Consider the following 24,218-nt stretch of genomic DNA (forward strand, 5'->3'; position numbering starts at 1 on the left):
AACGGTCACTTGGAGTAACTAATAATGTTATTGACCAATCATAAAACTGTGCTTGCCGTCTTTACGCTAAATATGCTGGTAGATAGACCCCCCGATCTGACATGCGTACTTACCTTAACTACGGGGACAGTCACAGTAGGACCGGACCTCAGTCACGCAGGACGTTTTTAGCAACACACATGAATTGTAAAGTGTATCTAGTGATCAAACAGTTCGTAGTAACGAATTGTTAGTAAGGATTGACCCGGCTCAATAGTAACCGAAACTCTAAAAAACAGAATTTTGATACAAATAAATACATAAAAATCATATTCTTATGCCGATTTCAAATATATCATCTTCATCAAGTTTAGTCAAACCCATCAAAAGTTACGCGCCTGAGAAAATTTATCTGATTTTCAAAAAAAGGGAGAAACACCCTCTAAAAGTTATAGAACCTGAATGAAAATCATACCGTCAAGTTCAGCGTACCAGAGAACCCTACTGTAGAGGTTTCAAGCTTCTATCTGCAAAAATGTGGAATTTTGTATTTTTTTGCCAGAATAAAGATCACGGGTGCGTTTATTTATTTTTTTTTTTTGTGTGTTCCCAGGAGTGATCGTATCGACCCAGTGGTCCTAGAATATCGTGAAAGGGCTCATTCGAACGGAAATTAAAAGTTCTAGTGCCATTTTTAAGTAACCAAAAAATGGAGGGTAACTAGGCCCCCTCCCACGCTCATTTTTTCCCAAAGTTACCTGATCAAAATTTTGAGATAGCCATTTTGTTCCGCATGGTCTAAAATATAAAAACTATGTCTTTTAGGATAACTTACTCTCCCAAAGTCCCCGGGGGGAGGGCTGAAAGTTATGAACTTTACCCAATGTTTACATATAGTATTGTTATTGGGAAGTATACAAACGTTTTCAGGGGGGATTTTTTTGGTAGTGGAGGGGGGAGGGTCGGGTGTTATTTGGGAGGATCTTTGCATGGAAAAAGTTTTCATAGGGGAAGGGACATTGCTATGAAGGGGGCGCCGGATTGCCCAGTATTATTTAAAAAACGATCAGAAATTATATAAAAAAAAAGTTTTTCAACTGAAAGTAAAGAGTAACATCAAAACTTAAAACGAACAGAGATTATTACGTATATGATTGGGTTCGCCCCCTAGTCAATACCTTGCTTTCAAAGCCAAATATTTTGTTGTACTTTCATAAGAGATATTTATTCTAATTAACGGCCTTTGTGATTAAGGGTCATTTTTGAAGAATTTTAACAAAATTCGAACTTTAGCGTAAAGAGCGAGGTATTGACTAGGGGGCGAACCACCTAATATGCTTATTAAAAATATATGAATATAGAAGTTCGTTAGGTATGTTAATTCGTAAGTTACGTATATCTATTACTAGTAAAAAAGTTCGTAAATAAAATTAAACAACTTTCGAGAAAGCCATTTAACCAAATAAAAGTAAAATTAAAATGCAAATTTTGTTTTAATTATTCATGTAGGCTACGATGAGCCAAAATCAAAGACTGCATTAATTCAAAAACATTCAAAAACTAAATAAAAAGAAAACAAGTTTTTTTTAACTGAAAGTAAGGAGCGACATTAAAACCTAAAACGAACAGAAATTATTCCGTATACGAAAGGGGCTGTCCCCTCATCAACGTCTCGCTCTTTACGCTAAAGTTTGACTCTTTCTCACAGCTCTATTTTATTAAACAATAAAAAACTTTAGCGTAAAGAGCGAGACGTTGAGGAGGGGACAGCCCCTTTCATATACGGAATAATTTCTGTGCGTTATAAGTTCTAATGTCGCTCCTTACTTTCAGTTAAAAAAAACTTTTTTTTATTTAATTTTGAAAAAACACTAAAATTGGAAAAAAAATTGTTTAGAAAAACTACTACTACTACTACTATTACTAACAACTCATTGCAGCACCAAACAATCCGAGACAAAGAAAGACCCGAAATCTCCTTTTCCCTCCTAGTCCATTAAAATTATCGCTCTTTAAACCAGCCCATCAATTTCACTTGTGTTTGAAATATTTCTTCATTACATCCTCCAACCCCAGGCAAGGACGACCTGCTTTCCGTTCAGCCCTAGACGGTTGACCGAAAAGAACAATCTTCGGGAATCTGTCATCCTTCATCCGCACAACGTGCCCTAGCCACTTCAACCTTTCTTTCATTATAGCCCTAGAGAGCGGTATTGAACCACATTTTTCGTATAGCCTATTGTTTGAAATACGGTCAGTGAGCCGGGTGGGCCTACCCAGAACAATCCTTAAGCAATTTCTCTGGAAAACATCTAGCAAATCTTCATCCGCTTTTTGGAGCGCCCATGCTTCAGAGCCATATTTGACCACTGCCATCACTGTAGCTTCTAATATTCTAAGCTTTGTTCGCGGCCTTATCTTCATATTCTTCCACTTTCTTCAACTGTGAAAAAACACCCTGAGCCTTGGCTATTCTACTTTTGACGTCTTCACTGCTCCCACCATCTTTACTAATAATACTACCAAGGGAAGTGAAGCTGTCCACCTGATCAATCTTTTCATTATCCAACTTCACCTTTTCATCTTCACTTATTCTTAGCTTTAGTGACTTAGTCTTCTTAACATTAATTTTCAACCCTATTCTAGCACCATAAACGCGCCATACCTCGACAAGTTCATTTACTTTGCTCTCACTTTCATCCGGGATACTTAAATCATCAGCATAATCTTTTTCCATGGGAATTTTTCCTCCCCATTTGAATCCGTGGTTTCCCCTTGCCTTTCCTGTGCTCCTTAAGACAAATTCCATAAAAATAATCCATATAAAGGGGGATAGAACACAACCCTGCTTAACTCCTGATTTAATACAAAACCAGCTGCTAACCTCATTTCCTACCTTAACCACAGCAGTGTTATTCTCGTACATAGCACTAATCACTTTAATGTATTTTTCTGGTAACCTTTCCAAAAGGTTTTATCGAACGCTTGCTCATAATCTTAACGCTTGTTCATAATCTATAAAACTGAGGACCAAAGGTGTTTGAAAACTCAGGCACTTGTCAATTATTAACCTAAGAGTGAAAATTTGGTCGACACATCCTCTACTTTTTCTAAAACTGCACTCTTCTTCTCTTAAAACTTTGTCTACGGCATCTCTCATTCTAAAAAGTATCATATTACTAAGTAATTTATTACCTACAGAGACCAGACTAATGCCTCGATAATTACCACACTCACTTTTATCACCTTTCTTATAAAGTGGCTTAATTAACGTTTTCCTAAAATCATTTGGTACTCCCCCTTTTTTTTAGAAAAACAACTGGAAAAAAAGGAGAAAATTGTATTAACAAACAGCGAATCCTTTCTATTGTACGTATAATTCATGTACATATACATATGCTATTAATCTCATTATGTGCTTTTATCAGGGCAGTTTATTGCTTGTTGTCATTACTGCCACCACCTTTTTATTTTATTTAATTTTGAAAAAAAAACTAAAATTTGAAAAACAATTGCTTAGAAAAACAACTGGAAAAAAAGGAGAAAATTGTATTAACAAACAGCGAATCCTTTCTATTGTATAATTCATGCACATATAAATATGCTATTAATCTCATTATGTGCTTTTATCAGGGCAATTTATTGCTTGTTGTCACTACTGCCAACAACTAAAAGTTTAACTCTAAACTGTGGTATCTTGTGGATACCACAGTTTAGAAAGTGATCCACACTGTGGATCACTTTATCCTGGAAATAACAGTAATTATTTTGGAGTAACTATTGTGTTTGGATAGGGAAGAATCAAAAACATAATAAGACATTAAGTGGCCTCTCAGGCACAACTTCGTCACTCAGCTCTTTCCGATCACTCAGCTTTGCTAAAACCATATATCCTACATCTAACTATAAAGAGCGAAAAAAAAGAAAAAGCCGGAGCGGGGTGAAAAAGCCGGGAGCGGGGTGCTGTAATTAATTGTTCTCATTGCGCCACCAACCCTAGGAACGGTTCTGAGTTGCACTAGCAGTTTTATTCATATCAAGTCTGTGTTAAAAGCTCCAAAGCTTGCTCTTTTATTAGTTTTTCAGGCTCAATTATATCTATAGCTCCTTAATCCAGAGGTAAAAAAAGATTTCTTTAATCTTAGAGCTTTTTAACTCTGCAAGTAACTAAGCTTAAAAATTTCCTTTGTGTGCATTCTCACTGTTACTGCAACGCTGGCGGTTAGTGCTCACTACTCTGCTCTCCCTATATTATACAGAACTTCATAGGAACAGCCCAGTTTTCCAGTTAATCAATACACACCTCATGAATATTTAAATTTATTACAAAATCTGTTGGTGTGATTAACAAATTAATTACAAATCCATGGTTTGAAAATTTCCTCGCGATTTTTGTACTTTATTTTCATATTTCACGCCAAATTCACACATTTGTTATGCCAACAAATAGGGTAGCTATGCTCGCTGCAAAGGAAAGTTTTTGTTTGTATGAGCTTTTATGAACAAATCCCAGTCAAAATATAAACCTCGCCACCTTATTACTTTTGACAGAAAAATTGGTCAAAATATATCCATTTACCATAGATAACGAGGCCTTAGCTTAAGAGGATTCGATACCTTAAACATCATTTTGTGAGCTTCAACGTCGGCTGACTGTCTCAAAGGCCAAGTGTCTATGAGCGAATTATCTTAGGGATCTACGTATCATTGAAACGTATTGATAATTTGTGATTTGATTATGAAACTTGATTGAAAAGACAATAGAATTGTATCGGCGAAGTTTTTAATCAAAGCAGGTTGCACCACAGAAAATTCAAAAATCTGTCGAATTGATCAAATGCCATTTCTTTTGCGGTGAATTTTGGCATTTTCCTAGCAGGTACACTAGAGCGTTTTTAGGGACAATCCTGTCCTGACTTTAAAAAAGAAAATTCAGCTCTGTATGATCGAAAAAATAAAAATTTAGTCTTAATGAGATAAGTTTCTCTAAACCTAAATATATCTATCTCCAGAACAAAACAAGAGAAGTTACAAGGTTTTTCTAAGATTTCAGGGAAAGTAGATGTCGGCTTTTAGTTTTCTGCCGTTCATACGGATCCTTTATCCAAGCTCTACAATGCAAGATCGCCCAATCAATTCTAAATAATTTGGCCACACAAACTAAAAAAGTTGATAATGGACGAAATAGACCAATTCTTTATGGTACCGATTCCGCTTAAGGCTCTGTCGAGAATGAAATCATAGACTGAAGTATTCGATAGTTAGATATTGTCTTCGCATAGATAAAAGAAAAAAACTTGGTTATCTCCTTAGGAAGTTTTCAGAGGTTGTACACGAATGTCAAATACAGATGTCTCTTAATCTAAAGAAATGAATTTCATCTCAGGACAGCCAAGAATTAATAGTATACCGTGTTGCAGGACCGTGTCCAGGATTCTTGTTGGGGAGGAAGGGGTGGGGTTAAGGGTGTTTTTACCTGCATTTGAGTGACCAATTTACGAATGAGGTTGGGAGGAGGTTCAATTCTGGTTACCCACTCCCTGAATATTCCCCTCCCTGCTTTATCAAATTATTCTTCTCGTACTCATTTTCGTTTTATTTCTAGCCTCTCTTTATTATCGCGTCTTAGCAACGGTTGTTATAAGCTCATTGTAGTTTTTCTGGTATCTGAATATTTTCAGATTAGGGCAATTTCGTTCCGTCTATAACATCCAGCTGTTTCACCTCAATATAATCCAACCAAAATGGCTCAGAAATGAGCCTCTATCGGATTTTATTAGTTTTTCCTTGCCGTTTTGAATGATATAGTCGTTTTCAGAAAAAAAATGGAAGATAGTTAGATATATATTGGCTGAAAGTGTTTTCTTTGAAGTTGTCTTGTAAATGGTAAAGCAAATTTATAGATGTAAAAAGAGAGATCTTGGTCAAACGACGTCTTCCGTGACGATTCACGTTTAAGATTACGTTGAATGCGTTTAAAGAGGAAAGAAGAGCCCAGTATATATTTGTATCATTTATATGAGGTACAAATATATATAGCCTCTTATAAATATAACTTTACAAAAGCTATACAACCTCAACATTTTCGATCATCCTAGTTTTTATATTTTATGCTAACTTAATTTATTTTTGACTTGACGCTTTTTTCGTTATTTCACTTCTTAGCATTGAATTTTTTCATGTAGGTGTATATACTGGTCAAAGACTGAAATAATTTTCTAGTTGAACGCGGATCATTTATCCGGACGGATATAATTTCATACGCCAATCTTGGTATGGAGGAAATACTCAAACATAAGAATCAAATGTCATGTTTTTGTTGTTGTTGCCTTTTCTATATGTTAAAAGCCATGAAAGATATTATATTTCAGACATAGTTAAATATCTTCCTTTGAAATTATTCCTAAAAAATTTTGCCCTTGTGACCCTTGAATATATTTGCGATGTGAATATGTAAAACTAATACTCTGTTCATTTCAGCTTTATATTTTTCACAATAGGGCATAAAAGAAGCGCACAGTTATCAAATTTTCAGACGTGAATACAGACATAGACACAGGGCATAGAGCGATTATTTTTGGAGAGTATCCAAGGATTTCCAGGGGAAGGTGGTGTCTAAAATTAAAAAAAATTGAACATTTGGGCCTACAGGCTTTCAGAATTCTAGTAAGAAATTCTTACAATTTCTACCAGTGGAGTCAATTGGGAGGGGGGAACATTTTTTGGTCAATCTTTTACTATTTATTGGAATTGAACTTCGGTTAAAATTACAGCGTTAGGAAGAAGTTATATTGAAGTGAAATAGAAATCCACTTTGGTTCGACATTTTTGCTACAGCCCGCGGCTGCTTTCTTTTATGTATTTTCATCTGCGTTCCATTCTGAGTCACACGCCTGCCTTATAGAACCGTGCTGTCTAATTATTTTAATTTATAAACATTTAAAAGCATAACTTTCTCAATCTTCTGCTATGCAAATATTCCAGTTGGCTGTTAGTGACAGCTCATGAATGCAAGGGAGAAATGATTATACCGTTAAGCACTGCATTGTCCTTTCATATCATATTATTCGCCCGCTAGGAGAGCGCTGTTAGTGACAGGCTTGCATTGATGACCATATAAAGTTTATATATGAGTTTTGAGCTCTTCTGCTAATAATAAGGGAAATGCCACGAGTAACTGAATCCTTTAAGCTGATAAAAATGTTATGAAGCGATTTTGGTAATAGTATTCGCTTAAATATCGTTGCTTGTGGTATAGCTCTGTATTAATTAAGATAGAAACTTTGAAAGAGAGGTTTGAATATATTATATTCAAGACTTAAAAAAAGAAAAAGGGGATACATTTGCATATCAGTATGTTCTCATCCAGATGATGGATTAAGTTTATATTATATAAGTGAGGTAATTCCTGCGAATCATAATTTTGGTGACTAAATCTTTTCTACATATTTTTTTAAAATAATTTATAAAAACAGTAATTTATAATTTATAAAAAAAACATATTTTATAAAAATAAATTTTATTTAAAAAAATTATATATATAATATATATAAACATATATAAATATATTACAAATTTTAATGAAATAAAATACATTATTATAAAATAGAAAATAAAAATCTAAGATATGTAATATGTAATAAGATATATTGTCCAGTGTGATGTCAAAAGCAAAGCAGGATTGTGTCCTATTCCCATTTTTGTGAATTGTTTTAATGGAATCATACAGTTTATTGGAAAAACCTAAATAAAAATATTTATTGTGTTTTTGTAAAATTCTTTTTACTTTTGCTTTATATTTGGATAAATGTAAGGGACCACTTTTTCCAAAGAGAGAGAATGAATATAAATATGTGCATTTGTTTTTGTCTACCCTATACTTTGCATGCTAACCTAGTAGCAACTAGTTTTTGAAAATAAAATTTAATGGTAGGTGAACTCCTAGTAAGTTCATGTTTAAGCACAATAGGTTCCTCTATTTTTAGTTTCATAAAGTTTTAGGAAAGCTAACAGTCTACAATTAAATCACATAAATAAAAAAAGAAAACCATTTTCTCACATAAGAGTAAAAAACAAATAAAACAATTAAAGTGAGTATACATCAATTAGTCTAATTTGGGTATATAATATATCACAATTGGCCTATACAGGTCTTAATTTGCTGCGTACTTAACCACATCTAGAAAAAAGTTTTATTTGAACGAAGAAAAGATAAAAACGATGTACTGAAGGCTGATTTTTAAGGAAATCTATATTTAAAAAATAGCTGTTTTGATTGTGTACGTGACGGCCGTCGACGATTAGCTGTAGCTAGAGACCGTTCATACAATGGTCTGGTTACAAATATATAGCAGCACCTTAAACAAAAAGGAAACAAGATCTGAAAGTTAATTTTAGGTATGATTCTTTTAACAAGTGCTCTAAAAGCGATCAAACTAACATGGCTGAAAAAATAAGATTTCGGAAGTCCTTTCACTCCTCTAAACAAAAACCAAATCTGGCACAGACCTTAAAGCAAATCAAAAATTACTTACAAAGACCATCAAGTCTGGCTGAACCTATAAGAGGTGAGGATGCCGAGAGTCTTTCAAAACTTGTTTTATCATTTCAGTTTTAAAATTTATTTTTTCGATGAGATTTTTTGAGCAAGTTGTTTTCTTTTTGTTTGTTTTATATTGTTTTTTTTATGGTGGATGTCGTATATACTGCCGAAATATGCAATTAGGTGTTATTCACTGTATTGTACACTGTCTTCACAAATTTCCTCGTGATTTTCACTTGTTTTGTATCGAGCATAACTAAGAGCTTACTCGTACTAAGTTTGGTTGACTCATGTGTCCCATTCCCGGTAGATGTTCTGATGACAATAATTTAGAGACCCCTTTCTTCTTCCCCGGCGAGCTTAAATCGGTAACTGATCCCAAAAAGTCACTGCTAGGACAGCAGCTGTTGCTTCTTCTAAAGTGTGATATAAGTCCTATGACCCCTTTAAGTCTATTAAGTTAAAAACTTTTTTCGCAAAACAAGTTTTTCAAAGAAAAGTAAAAAGCTTCACTAAACCAAAAATGAGCAGAAATAAATTCAAATAATCTTCCAAGCGCAAAACGACAACCAATCACTATCATTACATAAAAGAAACCCATAGCGAATATTAATTACAATAAATAACCGAGTCAGACTCAAAATGAGCAAAACTTAACATGAGTAGAGCTGACAACCCCCATGCCTTCTCATGACTAGAACTTAATTTGCACTTTACTGAAAATAAAATACATTCTAAATGTTTTCATTTTTTTACTTTAATAAATAAGAAATTATTCAAACTTAAAGAAATAAATACCAGTATATGTATATTAAACTGACAATCCACGGTCATTTGTTGTTTTTTTTTTGTTTTTTTTGTGGAACCTTGAATTAATTTCTGTTGATTTTTATTGACATAGTCTTTTTCGTGAATTTTTTTTTATATCTTTACGGTTTCTTCTGTAAGAATTCATAATTTGGCTTGCTATTTGTATATTGGAGAAGTTTTTTCACCAATGTTTAATCCTGGCAAGAAAAGTATTGTTTAATTTAATTTTATACCTCCTCAAGTTGACCTGAAAAATAAAACATAATATCATTCCCAAAAAATTCTTTCTGTGCTCTTTAAGAGCTTGGATACGCTTACACTCTTTTGATCTATTTAAATTATAAAAGCAGAAGTAGTAATAGTAGCAGCCCCGAAAGTTTCAACTTAATAACCCTAGTTGTGCTCGAGATATTGCTGAGGTTTCTTATTGGTAACTATACACGCAGTGCCTTTTGATTTAGTTTTAAAGCAACATTTATTTTTAAAACACAATGGGCCAATTACATAATTGTGGGGTGTTGACATACCCAATATCCCCAGAGACACAGTTACTCGACCGGTCTACTATGCTGAAAAAAATGGCTGTATCGAAATTTTGACTGGATGTGTTTGAAAAATGAATGGGCATGGGAGGAGGGCTGCTTACTCTCCAATCTCTTTTGACTCTAAAAAGAACACTAGAACTTTAATTTTGAATCGAATTAGTCCCTTTAAAAGTTTCAATGATATTTCAAGCTATTATAGAGCGGCGCCGCCTATGATATTGCTTATTTGTCCTATTGAAAACCTGTATGCATATAGTTTTTTTCGTTTAATTGAAACTTCCTTTAAACTTTCCCTAAGAGTTTCACCTTAATACCCTTAGTGTCAGCAACTGTAGTAGTAGCATTAATAGTATACAAATAGTGCCTTCTGGCTAGTTCAAAATACGCCAAAACGTAGGGGAGGGTGGGGTTGGTTCGGACAAAATTTTTTGGTCGGGTGCAGCTTCTGTCCCAATCAGTATCCATCTTCCGTTTTCATCTTAAAAGAAAGAGATTGTGTCCAAGATTTGTCAGGAATTTTGGTAGACTTTTATCTTTCGTCTTTAGACAAAAAAAAAATCCAACAATAAAAAACAATAATTGTCCGAAGTTACCCCACGGTGTGGGGTGGGTTCGGACATGGCGTGGGGTTACTTCGGACAGCAGTAATATGGGTTCGGCAACCTCACAGATTAAATGAAAAAATGCCATTTACTGAAAATTTGAATATGTATAAAAGTAAAACAAGTAAAATGAAAGTTGAAGAAAAAAAATCAAGTAATTAGAACCGAAGCTCACAGGAGCTCTATCTCACGTTGGAGCTGCTGAGATCACATTGAAAAGTGAGTCCTTGCTTTGTCCGTTCAGTCCCTCCAGTGAAAGTTGGTCATGGAAGAGACAGAACAATGTCGTTTGAAGAGACGAAGGCTTTGTCCTCAATATCCGGAAAAATGAACCGTGCTCCATTTCTGCGAAGGGACAAGACTTCTAGATTGCTTCAAGTTTTTCCTTTTATCTGGTCAACGTAGAAGATATCCAACTTCTTCAATTTGCCCAATTTAAATTTTACCAGAACATAGCTATTCGTTTGAGCTTGATAAATATCAAAAGGCTCAAGGTCCTCTTCTACGTCCCCACAGTGAAGAGACTCGTCGCTTGAGGAGTCATTTGGGGCAAAATGTTCAGAAAGAGACTCCGCCTCATCGGTTCCGTCGTCTTCGTTAGGCTTGCGGACCGCGCTGTTCTTACGTTTCTTTGTAGATGGCGTCGGCTTGGCCTTCTTTTCCTTTTTAGCTACGAGCTCTTCTTTCTCATGGGGTGTCAGTGAGAATACGGGTCCTCCCTCTGTTGCGATTCCCACTTCCCGGAACAGTAACAGCCCCCACTCGGGGAAAAGGTCTTACTTCTTCGGGCGACCTTATGAAAGAAGAAATTGGTGGTCCAGCTTCAGAGTTGGCTTGCGACGAGGGGCTCCGCGAACTGGTTGTTTGGTCTAGCGGCCTATCCGTCATAAAGAATGGGGCAAATGCTTCCTCTGGGAATACATCGCGATTGAATGGAAAGATTCCAGCTGCTCGAAACGCAGAGACTATGTTGGATGCACTGAACTTCTCCAGGAAAGGAACCCTGCTGAGTGAGGCTACTTCATAAATTGAAATGCGCTGTCCGGGATGCAACTGCAGCCATTCATTGAAGCACTCTTTCAGTGCACCCTTGAAAGGAGAAAGCACTCCTACGTCAAGTGGCTGAAGCTTGTGGGAGCAGTGGTGTGGGAATGTCAACAGTGTCACGTGATTTTACTTACAGTGTTCGATCACACGTACATCCAGATGGCTATCATGGTTGTCCATGAGCAATAGGATGGGAGTCTCTTCATCTGGCTAGGTTATTTTCGTGAAGTGTCACATAGCCTCCAAGAACAAGTCGCCGTTGACCCAACCACGAGGGTTCACAAGCCCAAGGCAACAGGGGGGCCTTCGTTTGTCATTCTAGGTATGAAATTCACTCGCGGAAAAATGGAGACCGGTGGAATAGTCGCTCCAGACGCACTGGCGAAACATACAGCAGTCACGTTTTGACCTCTTTCTGCAAACACAGTCTGACCAACTTGTTTTTGTCAAGTTGGTGTTAGGACTTTTGGTGGTGGAAGCACGGTGACTATACCTGTCTCGTCAACGTTCCAGTTGCGATCAGCCGTCAGTTTGGCTCCAAATCTTCCATAGACATCAAGTAGCTTGTCAAAAACATCTGAATGACAGTTTTGTTGAAGCCGGAGGCTCTCGCCTGACTTGTGGCTTCTGGCTTCCTCACCGAGATGTCTGAATTCCGCTTCAGAAACGCAAGAAGCCAGTCCTTTGACGCTGCTTCATTGAAACACCAGTTTTCTGGTGTTTCCAGAAATGTTATTCGCACGGGCGTAAGAGTAAGAAAATTTTCGTGCTTCAGTTGTTCTTAGTCCATGGTTCATTCTCGAACAAGTCCGGAAGTAGTCGGCTAGTTTTAGCTCGTTTTCGCTTTCAAAAACTTGCCTGTTGTGTTTTGGTCTCGTCGGAAAGTTTATCTGTATTGGCCTAGGCTCTTCGTTGACACTTTTATCCGCTTCTCCTGTCTGCGGCCTCGAGCGCCTGGCATAGTCCAGTAGCGTGGACTTCTTTATGCCGAAGTTTTCTGCAATTTGTCTCAATGTTCCTTCCTTTTTCAGATAAGCCCCAACTGCTTTCTTCATGTTTTCTAGGTTAACGGGAGGGTCTTGTCGCTTATTTTTGTATGATCAAGGCATTCTGAAAGAAACTGTTTTTAGTAACAAGTAATAAATTGCATATTAACAGGTACACGATGTGAAAAAAAGAGGAAAAGTTGGAAATACTGACCACAAAAAAGTGTCTGGGGTGGGTTCAGACAATGTCCGAATCCACCCCACTACCGTTGTCCGAAGCAACCCCACCCGCGATAAAAAGTCTGAAACCTCACTGACGCTGTAACTACTATAGATGCCGCCAAAAACTAAAATTTAAACAACTTAGCAATGCCATAGTTAAACGCTGCAACAGTCAGCAAAATTCAATGACTAGCAATGACTAGTACTAACGGCCAAATAACATCACAAACAAAGAAAGATGCAGAACGCCACACCAACCTTATTACGGTTTTTCTCAAATATTTCAAAAACGATTTCATGTGCGACAACCAAACTATATACTCAAGTAGGGTACTAGATGGCACGTCTATAGTATTCTTTGGTGAATTTTAGAGGGCGTTGTAGGAAGAGAGGTTCTTGTCCAGACTCACCCCGTGTCCAAACCAACCCCACTCTCCCCTACCCTTAAAGGTCTAACTTAATAATGTATTGTATTAATAAAGGTCTAACTTAATATTTCTTTAGTATTTGTCTTTTTGTATATGGCTTTAATTGGCTTTTAAATACAGATTATTATTATTACTATAATGTAAGCCGTTCTTGAGATATTGCTTTGTCACCTTTTTTGAAAATCCACATACTCATAGTTTGTTTTGGTTTAGTTAAAAATCCGCCTAAATATTCCTTGAAAGCTTCACCTGAATACTCTTAGCATGTGAAGTAGCAATAGTTGTAGTAGCAATAGTAGCAGTATGGGCATAGCACTTTTGTTTTCTTCAACATCCCTTCAACACTCGCTGAACGTTTCAACTTATACCATCAACCGTTCCTAAGGCATTTCCTTTACGTCCTCTTTACAACCTGTGTGTGCAAAGTGGGTTTTGATTTAGTTCCACACAGTTTCAATACATCCTAAATTTTCACCACAATACCCTTAGTTTTATTAGGAGCAGTAATAGTAGTAGCAGTAGAATTAATTAGCAGTAGTGGTAGGAGGAGCAGTAATAATAGTAGCAGTTGTAGCAGTATGAGCAGAAGCAGTAGCATAAGGATGCAAATATTTTCTTTTTGTTATTTCAGTATCCCCCACAACCTTAATACTTAACAAACCCTGTTATTTTCAACTTCACATACCAAACTGTTCCTAAGATATTGCTGTTATGCCGTTTTGACCATTTGCATAAAGATGGCGTGTTGTGACTGAGTTTACCTTCTCCCCTCCCCCCTTGAAAAAATTCCTTGAAAATTTCACCTTCATACCCTTAGATATATTTGTATAGTAGTCACAGCAGTAGTATTGGTATTATTAGTAGTAGAATTAATAGTAATAGCGGTAGTACTAGTAGCAGCAGTAATACTAACATATTGCCTTTACAAGTAGTTGCAAAAAAAACAGTAGTTGAAGTAGTGGTAGTCGTAGTTAATGGAGCAGTGATAGCAGTTTTAGTAGTATCTTGCACATATTGCGTTTTAGTCAGATGATCTTCCCCTTCTAAAATTCTCTGAAAGTTCCAACTTAATGCACAAATCAATTCCTTAGATACGATCTAGTGACAATGTCAGCCCTATTCCACTACCTATGATATCCTGATAATTTGAATTTACTGGCTATCCCACGGAGAGGTTGGATTGTCCTGGACCCACCCCCCCCCCCCCCAAATACCCGTGAAAGATAATAGTACTAACTCTCATTAACTTTTGTCAAAGTCCATAAGCCTCTTCTGGTATAATAACGTCATTAAGACTTTACCTTAAGGAACTCCTCCCCATTCGGAGGCTGAATCCGGTGTTGAATCTAAGAAGGCAAAATGGAAAAATGAACTTTAAACTTACAAGGCGTGTTTTGGGGGATTTTGAACTAACCAAAATAAATATTTGCATGTTACTACTACTACTTTTACTACTACTACTGCTATTACTCCTACTACTACTGCTGTTACCACTGCTACTCCTACCACTGCTTATGCTAAGGATGTTAAAGTGAGAACTTCAGGGAATGTTGAGAGGATATTGAACAAAAAATGCTACCATTACTACCACAGCTATTACTACTATTGAGGTTAAGGGTATTTAGGTGAGGGTTTAAAGGAGTGTTTAGGAGAATATTGAAATAAATCAAAACACACTATGTGGTTGCAGGCTGTCTGAAGGGTGTATCAACAATGCCTCAGCAAAAGCTTAGAGCTTGGCAACAGCTAGGGCAGCAATAGCAACATCTAGGGGGATTTGGAACTAACCAAAATCTACTATTTTCATATTACTTCTACTACTACTACTTAGGCTAAGGCTATTAAGGTGAAACTTCCAGGGGATGTTGAATAAACCCAAAGGCATTATGTGTATGCTATCATAATTGGAACTGCTGCTACTACTACAACTGCTACCTCAGGGGATGCTGATGGAAATGTTGAACTAAATTGGAACAGACTATATCGGTGTAGGTTATCAAAAGAGGGTATCAGTAGCATCCCCGAAACAGTAATGGGTATTAAGTTGAAACTTTCAGAGCATGTTAAAGGTGATGCCAAACTAACCCGCACAGGAATGGCAATGGGGAGAACACAGAATCAAATGGGGAGGAAAAACTCTCCTGGACTTAGATTATGCAGTGGATTTAAGCATCCTAGATGAAAGTTTGAGCAAAATGAATGAACTTTTAGAGGTTTTGCGAGTTCAGGGTGCTAGAATAGTGTTGAAAATTAACATTAAGAAGACTAAGTCGCTAAGGCTGGGAATAAGTGACTATGAAAAGGTGACGTTAGGTAACGAAAAGATTGATCAGGTGGACAGCTTCACTTACCTTGGTAGTATTATTAGTAAAGACGGTGGGAGCAATGAAGATGTTAAAAGTAGTAATAGCCAAAAATTTTGTTTTATTTTGTGGGTAACGAAAAGATTGGTCAGGTGTACAGCTTCACTTACCTTGGTAGTGTTATTAGTAAAGACGATGGGACATGTTAAAAGTAGTAATCTCCAAGGCTCAGAGTGTTTTTTCACAGTTAAAAAAAGTTTGGAAAAATAGGAAGATAAGTCTGCAAACCAAGATCATAATATTGAAATCTACAGTGATGACAGTGTCCAAATATGGTTCTGAAGCATGGGTGCTCCGAAACGCGGATGAATATTTGCTAGATGTTTTCCAGAGAAATTGCCTACGTGTTGTTCAGGGTACCCAGCCGACTGACTGTATTTCAAACATTAGGCTGTACAAAAAGTATGGTTCAATCCCACTTCCTAGGGCTATAATGAGAGAAAGGCTGACATGGCTAGGTAACGTTCTGCGGATAAAGGATGACAGATTACCGAAGATTGTCGTTTTGGGCCAACCATCTAGGGCTAAGCGGAAATGGGAACTTCCTGGGAGGGTTAGAATATATTGGGATGGAAGAGGAGCGTGTGTATCTGTGTTGGCCTCAGGCAGGATGGTGCTGCGGTGAGTAGTGGCAGTAGTAGTAATATGTGCATTTTACTGCTATTACTGCTACAGCTAACGCCACTACCACTACCTCAATTGCAACTACTAATACGATTGCCACTATCTATGAAAATAAAGGTATTACGGTGAAACTTTTAAGGATTGCTGAGGGGATATTGAACTAAACCGAAACAGATGTCGATGCAGGTTGTCAAAAGGATGTAACAGCTATCTCCCAGGAACAGCTTAGAGAATTAAGTTGAAACTGTCAGTACATGATGAGGGGGATGCTGAACCAACCGAAAGGTTCACTACCTATAGCAAATTTTGTACGCTCCCCCTCGTGCAGAAAAAAATATTTGGGTGCCGCATATTTTTGGGATTCCTAGTATTAGATTTCAAGAAAGCAATGCAAAATAATTACTTCATTGCCATCTATAAAAACCTACCAAGAAAAGTAAAACTACCAAACTGCTATCTTTTCCCGGTGGACAGTATCAAAACACTTGGGTATTTTTTTATTCTTGGCATAAACATGGAGATTTTACTGGTGTATAACTTGGAGAAATAAAAAAAAAGAATGATGAATTTAGTGGAAATAAGAGATAAAAATGACTAAGTCTTGTTTACTTGACAACTAAGTTTACTTTACTAAGTTTACTTGTTTACTAAGTCTTGTTAAAACATTCTTAAGAAAAGAAAACTGCATAATAAAATTATGAAATTTCAAATCCTAAGCACAAAAACAAATGATTTTGAGTAGGGATTTCTTGTGGAATAAGGATACTTAGGATGCTTGTAAATCATTTGTATTTATTTTTTGCTTTAATTTAGCTATAATAATTTATTACGCCTAATTCTTCGCTTCTATAAATTTAGTATTCGAAATTTTAGATAGCAAACGTTGATTAAATGTTTAAAATATTTATTGACCAATTACCTTTTGTTTTTTGCTGTTTAAAGATTCTTTTTACCTGTACACACTTCTTTAATTTTACTTAGCGTATTTGCTTAGAATAATTCTTATATATCTCATAATTTACCAAAATTTAGTTCCAGGTGGGTTTCAACCTCTTTTTTAGGGAATAATTTAAGAAATGTAAATTTTTTTCTTCAGCAAATTACAGGTTTAAAACGTATATGTCTAAAAACAAACCGTTTTGCTGTCAATGTTTAAGTTTTTCTTGTCAAGAAAAGATATGGCTTCAAAAGAGGCGATTTATTTGGAGAAATATTTGAGAAAAATGTCACATGTTTCATGGTCATATTTGTCATATTTTTGTGGTCAGATTATTCTTTTTTAGCACTGAATTTAGTATTTAATAGATACTGAATTCATTTTATTCATTTACTTTGTGCTTAATCTCCCTACCTCATACTGATTTTATTTCAAGCATAGATTAAATAAGAAAAATAACTAAGCTATGGCCTAAATATGTCTCTTTAGCAAATATTACACTTAGCCCCTTTGAGGCTTGGGCCCCATTGGGCCCCATTTTTTACTATCACAAAAGTGTATTAAAAAGGAACAGGCTAAAATAATAAAGTTTTAATTTCCTATTCAGGTTAAGATCTGGTTTCAAAACAGGCGAATGAAATGGAGAAATTCGAAAGAAAGAGAGCTATTAGCCGCCGGAGGATCTCGAGAGCAAACTCTTCCAACAAAGAGCAATCCAAATCCTGATCTAAGTGACTCTGAGATTGAGCGAAATGCAAGAGTTTTTGCGATTGAGAATCACTTAGGTAAACAGACTTTTTATTCTGAGTTTTGGCCTTTTCTTGTTTATTAGAGAGGTTTAAGGGGCTAGACGCAAGAGTAAAATGCTGCTAACTTTCAACTAGCAACGAAATTCACTCGGTAGTTGAGCCAATTTCCCTGTCATAATGTTCATTTTAAAGTGACGTAAGCTAATATAGTCAAATTTGAGAGCAAGGACTGAGGAAATATTGACCATGATTTGGTACAACTGTAGTTTGGCTTTTTGTTTAGTCTGAAAGTCTACAAAGTAGTAAAACAAAAAGGTGACACAGAACTTTGAATGCTATTCCTGTGCCAATGCAATTTCTTCAAAAATTATGGGAGTTTGATAAACAAATTTAAAAAAAAAGCTTACCATTCGTGGTATTAGTATATGGTTTTCTCTTTCTCACTAAAAATGTTCTCTTTGTTAAATATACGAGAATATATTATAGTTTCCTCCCATAAAATTAAAGAAAAACCTAGGATATGCAAGATGCAATAAATTTTTAGACACTCCCATCCTAAAATAAAATCAATAGGAAATATTCCGAGATGGTACAGAAATAAAAAAGAATTTACAGGATATGGCTACCAACCATACTCCTGTTGGATTTAGTTGTAAGTTTTCTATGAAATATTAACCATATACTTATTTTTTTTATTTTTGAATTATTTCACCATTTACTAATTCGTCACTGATAAGGGGTTCTTCAGGTGTATATTTGTCTGATTATTTGATTTTGTTTTTGTAGGTCTGTTGTGAACATAACATGCCACGGCTACTGCCCTTACTCCTTTTGTGATGAAAACTAAGCCTATTCAGGGTATTGTAAACGCTGGTTTGCTTGGATACTTATTCTGATAGAAATATATCAGTTTTATATTTTAGAAATAGTATTAAATGCTATTAAAGTGAAAAAAAATGATTTTTTTTTGTGTTTTAACCATAACCTTTGGTTCACGCTTAGTAGAATTACTGCGATAGGCAATATTCGTAAATTACATCAATTTTTAATTGCAGACACGTTCATACAGGATTTCTAGGTTGTCCATTTTTTACTCTTATCCGGATAGCTGGTGCTGATGTCTCAAAAAGTAGCCGTAACAATTTCCTTTTGTCCTGATAAAAGTTTATTTAATTCGGCTAGTCACTTGAGATAGCAACTTCAATCGCCGTAGCTGGCAACTAAATTACCTCAAAAAGAGAATGTTATTCCTGTGTGAACATCCGTATGAGCCTATTATAAGATGCAGCACGAAAAACTTCACTAGAATCCACTAATATGTCCTTTTTGGCAAAAGAGGACATTTAAATATGTAAGAAAATTAGTTAATCGCGCCATCTTTCAAACATGTTTGAATAAAAGTCTGGATAGAACATCGACCACATTTTAGTCAATTGCCGTCTGGATTCTTATCGCTTTTCTTCTTCCTTGCCGAGATTGCTATTACACAGCTTATATCACAAATTCGTATGCCGTTAATAAGGAATATATGTAAGACTTAAGAAAATCCTCTTTCTTTAACGAAAAAGGAACTTCTTTGTCATCATTAGCTGTAAAGAGCAAGTGGCGTAAATATTATCAATGGTGTGAAAGCAAGGAAACCCATCGAGAGGAATCCACCAATAGAGCTGAGTTCTTTTACGGCTAATTATAAATATGTAATCATATATGGATCTCGTATAAACTTTGAAAATTCATATCAACTTGCCTTTTCTTTGATCTGTTAAGGCCTAAACAAAACTTATTTCTGTCAGGGACGGTCTTCCCCAGTGCAGTTTTCTGTCATTTTTGTTAATTAAAATTTATTTAAGCTATGAAAAGGAATAAAAATTAACCATATACACTTCAGATTAGGTTAATATGGTAATACAGTCAAAGACATGGTACGGTCAGATAACTTACAAGAGGAGATGTCGTGCACTGAATACTGCAAAAACAGTTTTGCAAAATGCCGTATCTCCATTTGGAATTGTCTTCAAAGAATGCTATCCGTAGAAACCAGTCTGGTGTTTCCTTCAAAACAAGGTTCCACAGATAAAACTCTATGGAGAAAACCTAGGTAAAAGGTTTGCTAGTTGCATATCAGGCTCTAAGTTTTAACATCCTGGTGCCGTAAACTTTGACATAAAAAATATCAATTAAAAACAGTAAAATAGCCCAATCTAGCCCAATTGCACCACGTTGGGCTAATGAGTTTCACCATGATCAAAGAAAATCTTGCACCCAAGACCAGAAACAAGGCTGGACATACCTATGGAGGGATATTAGCGATGGTTCTACATACATGGAGGGATATTAGCCTTGGGTCCACATGGCGTTGCGCTGTTGAGGCTTGCATACCATGCTACTTTAGTTTGCTTGTGTTCGTGATATATCTGTTTTTGAGTGATGATTGTTTTAACCACTTAAACAGTGATTTTATTGATAAAGGTATTCCCCGAAATGGCAGCCGAAGAAACCGATACTAGTCCTGTTAGCTTTCTGAAAAGCAAACGTTCCATTTCAGGACTGCTTACGCCATCTATTATAAAATCTTCTGAAGATGTCGCTTCAAAATTTAGGAGCAGATGACGCGGGAAACGGGAGGTAAAAGAGTCCGAGAATGTAGAGAGCGCTGTGTACCTTATAACGGCGACCACTTTGTGCCAGTAATCTCTACAGTTCGCTATAACAGCGAAACGAAAAAGTGAAAGAAATGAACAATACACTACACCCATAATTACTGTAGATCGCTCAGAAATTATACCAATATTGAGGCCTTATTGCTGCGACGAAGTTTTGAACTACTCAGATAACCTCCCTCCTGTACTAAAACCTGTCACTCTAACTGCCAAAATGCATTTCCCAAATATGATTCTATGCAACTCCAGATAACTGACGAATAAAGTGGACGAGTTGGAACTTGTCTAACGCATCAACTTGGCACCACTAGCAATAATTACTGAGTGCTGGGATATTACAACAGAAACAGGTGCTATTAAAAGTTATCTCAAATTTTCAATACCTGGCGTGACAGACAAGATACACGACACGGATGTGGAATAGGCACTTACTGCTGTGAAGATTTGCCATGCAGACAGCTTAGTAGCCCCTCAGATTCGTGTCATGAAACAATATGGCTGTGATGCAAGCCGAGAGGGCTACCAAGGACTTACACTTGCATTATTCTAGCAGCACTATACTATCCAGAAATTGCCCGTAACAGACACGAATTAGTGACACCCCTGCAGCATCAAGTTAACGATTTTCGCAAACACTTCAGTAATCCAGCTATCATCATAGCTGGAGGTTTCAACTTAACCGACAAAAAGTGGATTTCACTAGCAAATCTTTAGATGTTTTATCAACCACCAGTCTCCTCAGGAACACTTGCTAAGTCAGACTACTGAGTACTCTGGCGGAAACCAAAGAGCAGAAATCATATTTCGAAACCAAAAAAAGATAAATAGCTTACAGACACCACAGTAAAAACTCCATCCAATATTTTGCCAGGTGGATCACAAACTTCGACTTTGATTTAGTCTGTGCCATAAAAAATATCGATGAAAAAGTCAAGACGTTATACTTGATTCTGTAGCAAAAGTACCATGAGTTTTTTCCAGTCAAAGAGCGCACGATGTGTGAAACGGAAAAGTCTTGGCTAGATACCAAGATAAAAACCATTATCAAAGAACAATGTAAACTCTATGCCGCAGGAGACACACTAAATGCGAAGAAGATAAGAAATAAAGTCGTCTCGGCACTCTGAGCTTCCCGAAAAAGGTAATAAGGGGAAAAAGTAGCCCCACTCCTAAAGTCAGAGTAGCACAAATGGCACGACGCAGTAAAATGACTTAATGGAAAAAAGAAAGGAACTGAAGTACGAATCAGCAACCCAAATGGTAGTTTAATCAAAGCCTCTGAAGTTAATACAATTTTTTACTCAAGCTTACCCTATCATAAGTGACGAGCAAATGAGTGACATCATTAACAATTGTAGTATGGACGAAATCGTAGAGGTGTTAGAAATGGCAGTTTTCTATACAATCAGACGACTACGTAACAACTATACCTCATACCCAGGGGAACTTCCCATCGAATTACTGAAAGAATACTCACCTTTCCCAGTCAATCCACTTGCATCAGTAGCAAACCAGTGTTTCAAAGAACAGTTATTTCCAAAGATGTGGAAAGCTGCGTTTGTCCGTGTCATACCGAAAGTTAAGTCACCCCAATGCCGTGATCAAGCGAGGCCCATATCAATAACTCCCAACTTAGTGAAGGTAACTGACGGTTTTATTTACCACTCTCTGTTACAAAAAAAATGCGCCTTCGATAGATCCGTACCAATATGGCTGCATACAAGGCAGTAGCACGGCAGTATATCTAGTCCGATTGTACCACTTAATCGTCAAGTGGCTGGAGACTTCTAATAATATTGTCGATTTACTTTTGGTGGACTACAGAAAACCATTCGGTCTTATGAAACATCTGACCGCTTTAACGAATGTGAAGGAGATGGGAGCTAAAAGTCAAATACTACTAGCAGTGAGAGAGTTTCTACGTGAAGATGGCTTTTATACTTTATTTGCCGATGATATGTGATGATATGTTGTGACTCTAAGTAGTCACAACTAACTCGTGGCTGCCCCCAAGGAACGAAACTAGCTGCCCTTTTATCCCTTGCCATCATCAACCCAATCCAAGCAGAATTCGAACATCATTTTAAGTTCGTTGACTTGTCCGCACTTCTCAAGTACACAGTACAGAGCACGGTAGCAAAGAAGCAGTTTGTCAGACTTTCTTCAGGAACTTCACCACCCAGTGTTAATCAAAAAGCCTACAAGTGAATGAAGAGAAATTGAAAGTTCTATGATTCAATCCACTCAAGTGGGACATTATAACCCCATATGTGCCGTTTCCAGCTGTTTCCTCTGCAACAATCCTAGGTGTAACAATTACAGGTGACTGCTCGTTTAAACTGCAAGTTGGCAAAATTACACGCAAAGGTAACCACTCAATCCAGAGTTTAACACGTATGTGCAGGTTGGGCTACTCTGGTTGCCAACTCTTACTGGCGTATACAACCTACATTGGGTCAATCCTCGAGTATTGTTGTCCCTTTTGGGGTCCCCAGACTCAAAACCCTGCTTACATGTCAGCAGAATTAGAAGATGTTCAAAAAGGTGCTACTAAAATAATAATTTGACCCCACTTCAGAAACTACAAAAGTGCTTTTAAATTTTTGAAGTTGCCCATATTATCCGATTAAAGACATAATTTAATAATTAAATTTGGGAAAACGCTATTAGTAAACGAGAAAAACCGATCTATTTTGCACCAACTGTACAGATCAGCAAAATTACTAGGCATCACAACAAACTACAACCCGTTAAGTGCCGTACAAACAGATTTGCAAACTCATTCGTGCCACATTTTATAAGCGTATTTAACAAGCGACCTTCTTTTTTCTCATTTTCTGTTTCTTTTGTGGTTGTAAAGGTAAAATAATTTAGCGTTCATCTTGAGTGCTACGATAGATGTTCAAATAAACGAATACGAATATATATTAGGCCCACTGCAACTAATTCCTTATAATATAAAAAACTTTGTTTACTCACTGAATATTGAAAAGCACTAGCATACCATCTTATCCTGGACATCATTCCACGAAAAAGAGGGCTGCAAAGGCCCATACTATTGCCAAAAGTTTTTCATTTTTTTAATTAAAATGGCCCTTGTCCATGGCTTTTTTCTACTTCTTCGGTGCGAGGAGGGGTTAATGGCCCATTTGACTCACGTCTATTCGTGAAACATCCCTGATTTATATGGATATTACCCCTGACTTATACGATAGATTCGAAATAACAATATTGGGAGCTAATGCACACCTAAATTATCCCCTTAGCTTTGATTGGCTACTTCAATTTTGACTGCTATCTGATTTTTTGCGAACATTAAGCTCTTTTGCATCATACTTAGTCATTTTTTTCTTCTTCTATTTCAGATCTGGAAGTCACATGAGTCAAGAGAGCGATTGTAAATCTGATTAATGTAATTACTGTTATACTGAGTTTTATGATTATATAATCGTTCGTTTCTTAAAGTTTCTTGGGAGCAAAATGTTACCACATAAATAAATATGCTAAGTTTCTTACGTCATTTATTTTTCATTTTTACTGATGTTATTTACCTGTAACAGACATACAAATGTAGACATTTTCGAAAAACAAGAGTGTCATGAGTCTGTGGTGAATCCAAAACAACTTTATTTTATGTAAAAATAAATTTGAATAAATGATATAAAATAATAATCTAAGTGAAAGAAAATGAATATGATAAATATCAGGCGTTGTATATTTTTCT

General features: G+C 36.3%; 1 protein-coding gene across 1 annotated transcript in view; it reads left to right on the plus strand.

Moving 5' to 3' along the window:
- Positions 1 to 24,000, plus strand: part of LOC148955567 (homeobox protein DBX1-like) — a 50,358-nt gene extending 26,358 nt beyond the window's left edge. The window contains exons 4-5 of the mRNA XM_089102834.1: positions 17,693 to 17,870; positions 23,860 to 24,000. Of these exons, the coding sequence (XP_088958960.1) occupies positions 17,693 to 17,870; positions 23,860 to 23,876 (195 nt within the window). The 3' untranslated portion in view covers positions 23,877 to 24,000. The remainder of the gene's footprint in view (positions 1 to 17,692; positions 17,871 to 23,859) is intronic.
- Positions 24,001 to 24,218: the final 218 nt, after the last annotated feature.

Source organism: Artemia sp. Qi Xiang Cuo, chromosome 2, assembly GCF_049724085.1.
Source record: "Artemia sp. Qi Xiang Cuo chromosome 2, ASM4972408v1, whole genome shotgun sequence".
Classification (NCBI taxonomy): Eukaryota; Metazoa; Arthropoda; class Branchiopoda; order Anostraca; family Artemiidae; genus Artemia; species Artemia sp. Qi Xiang Cuo.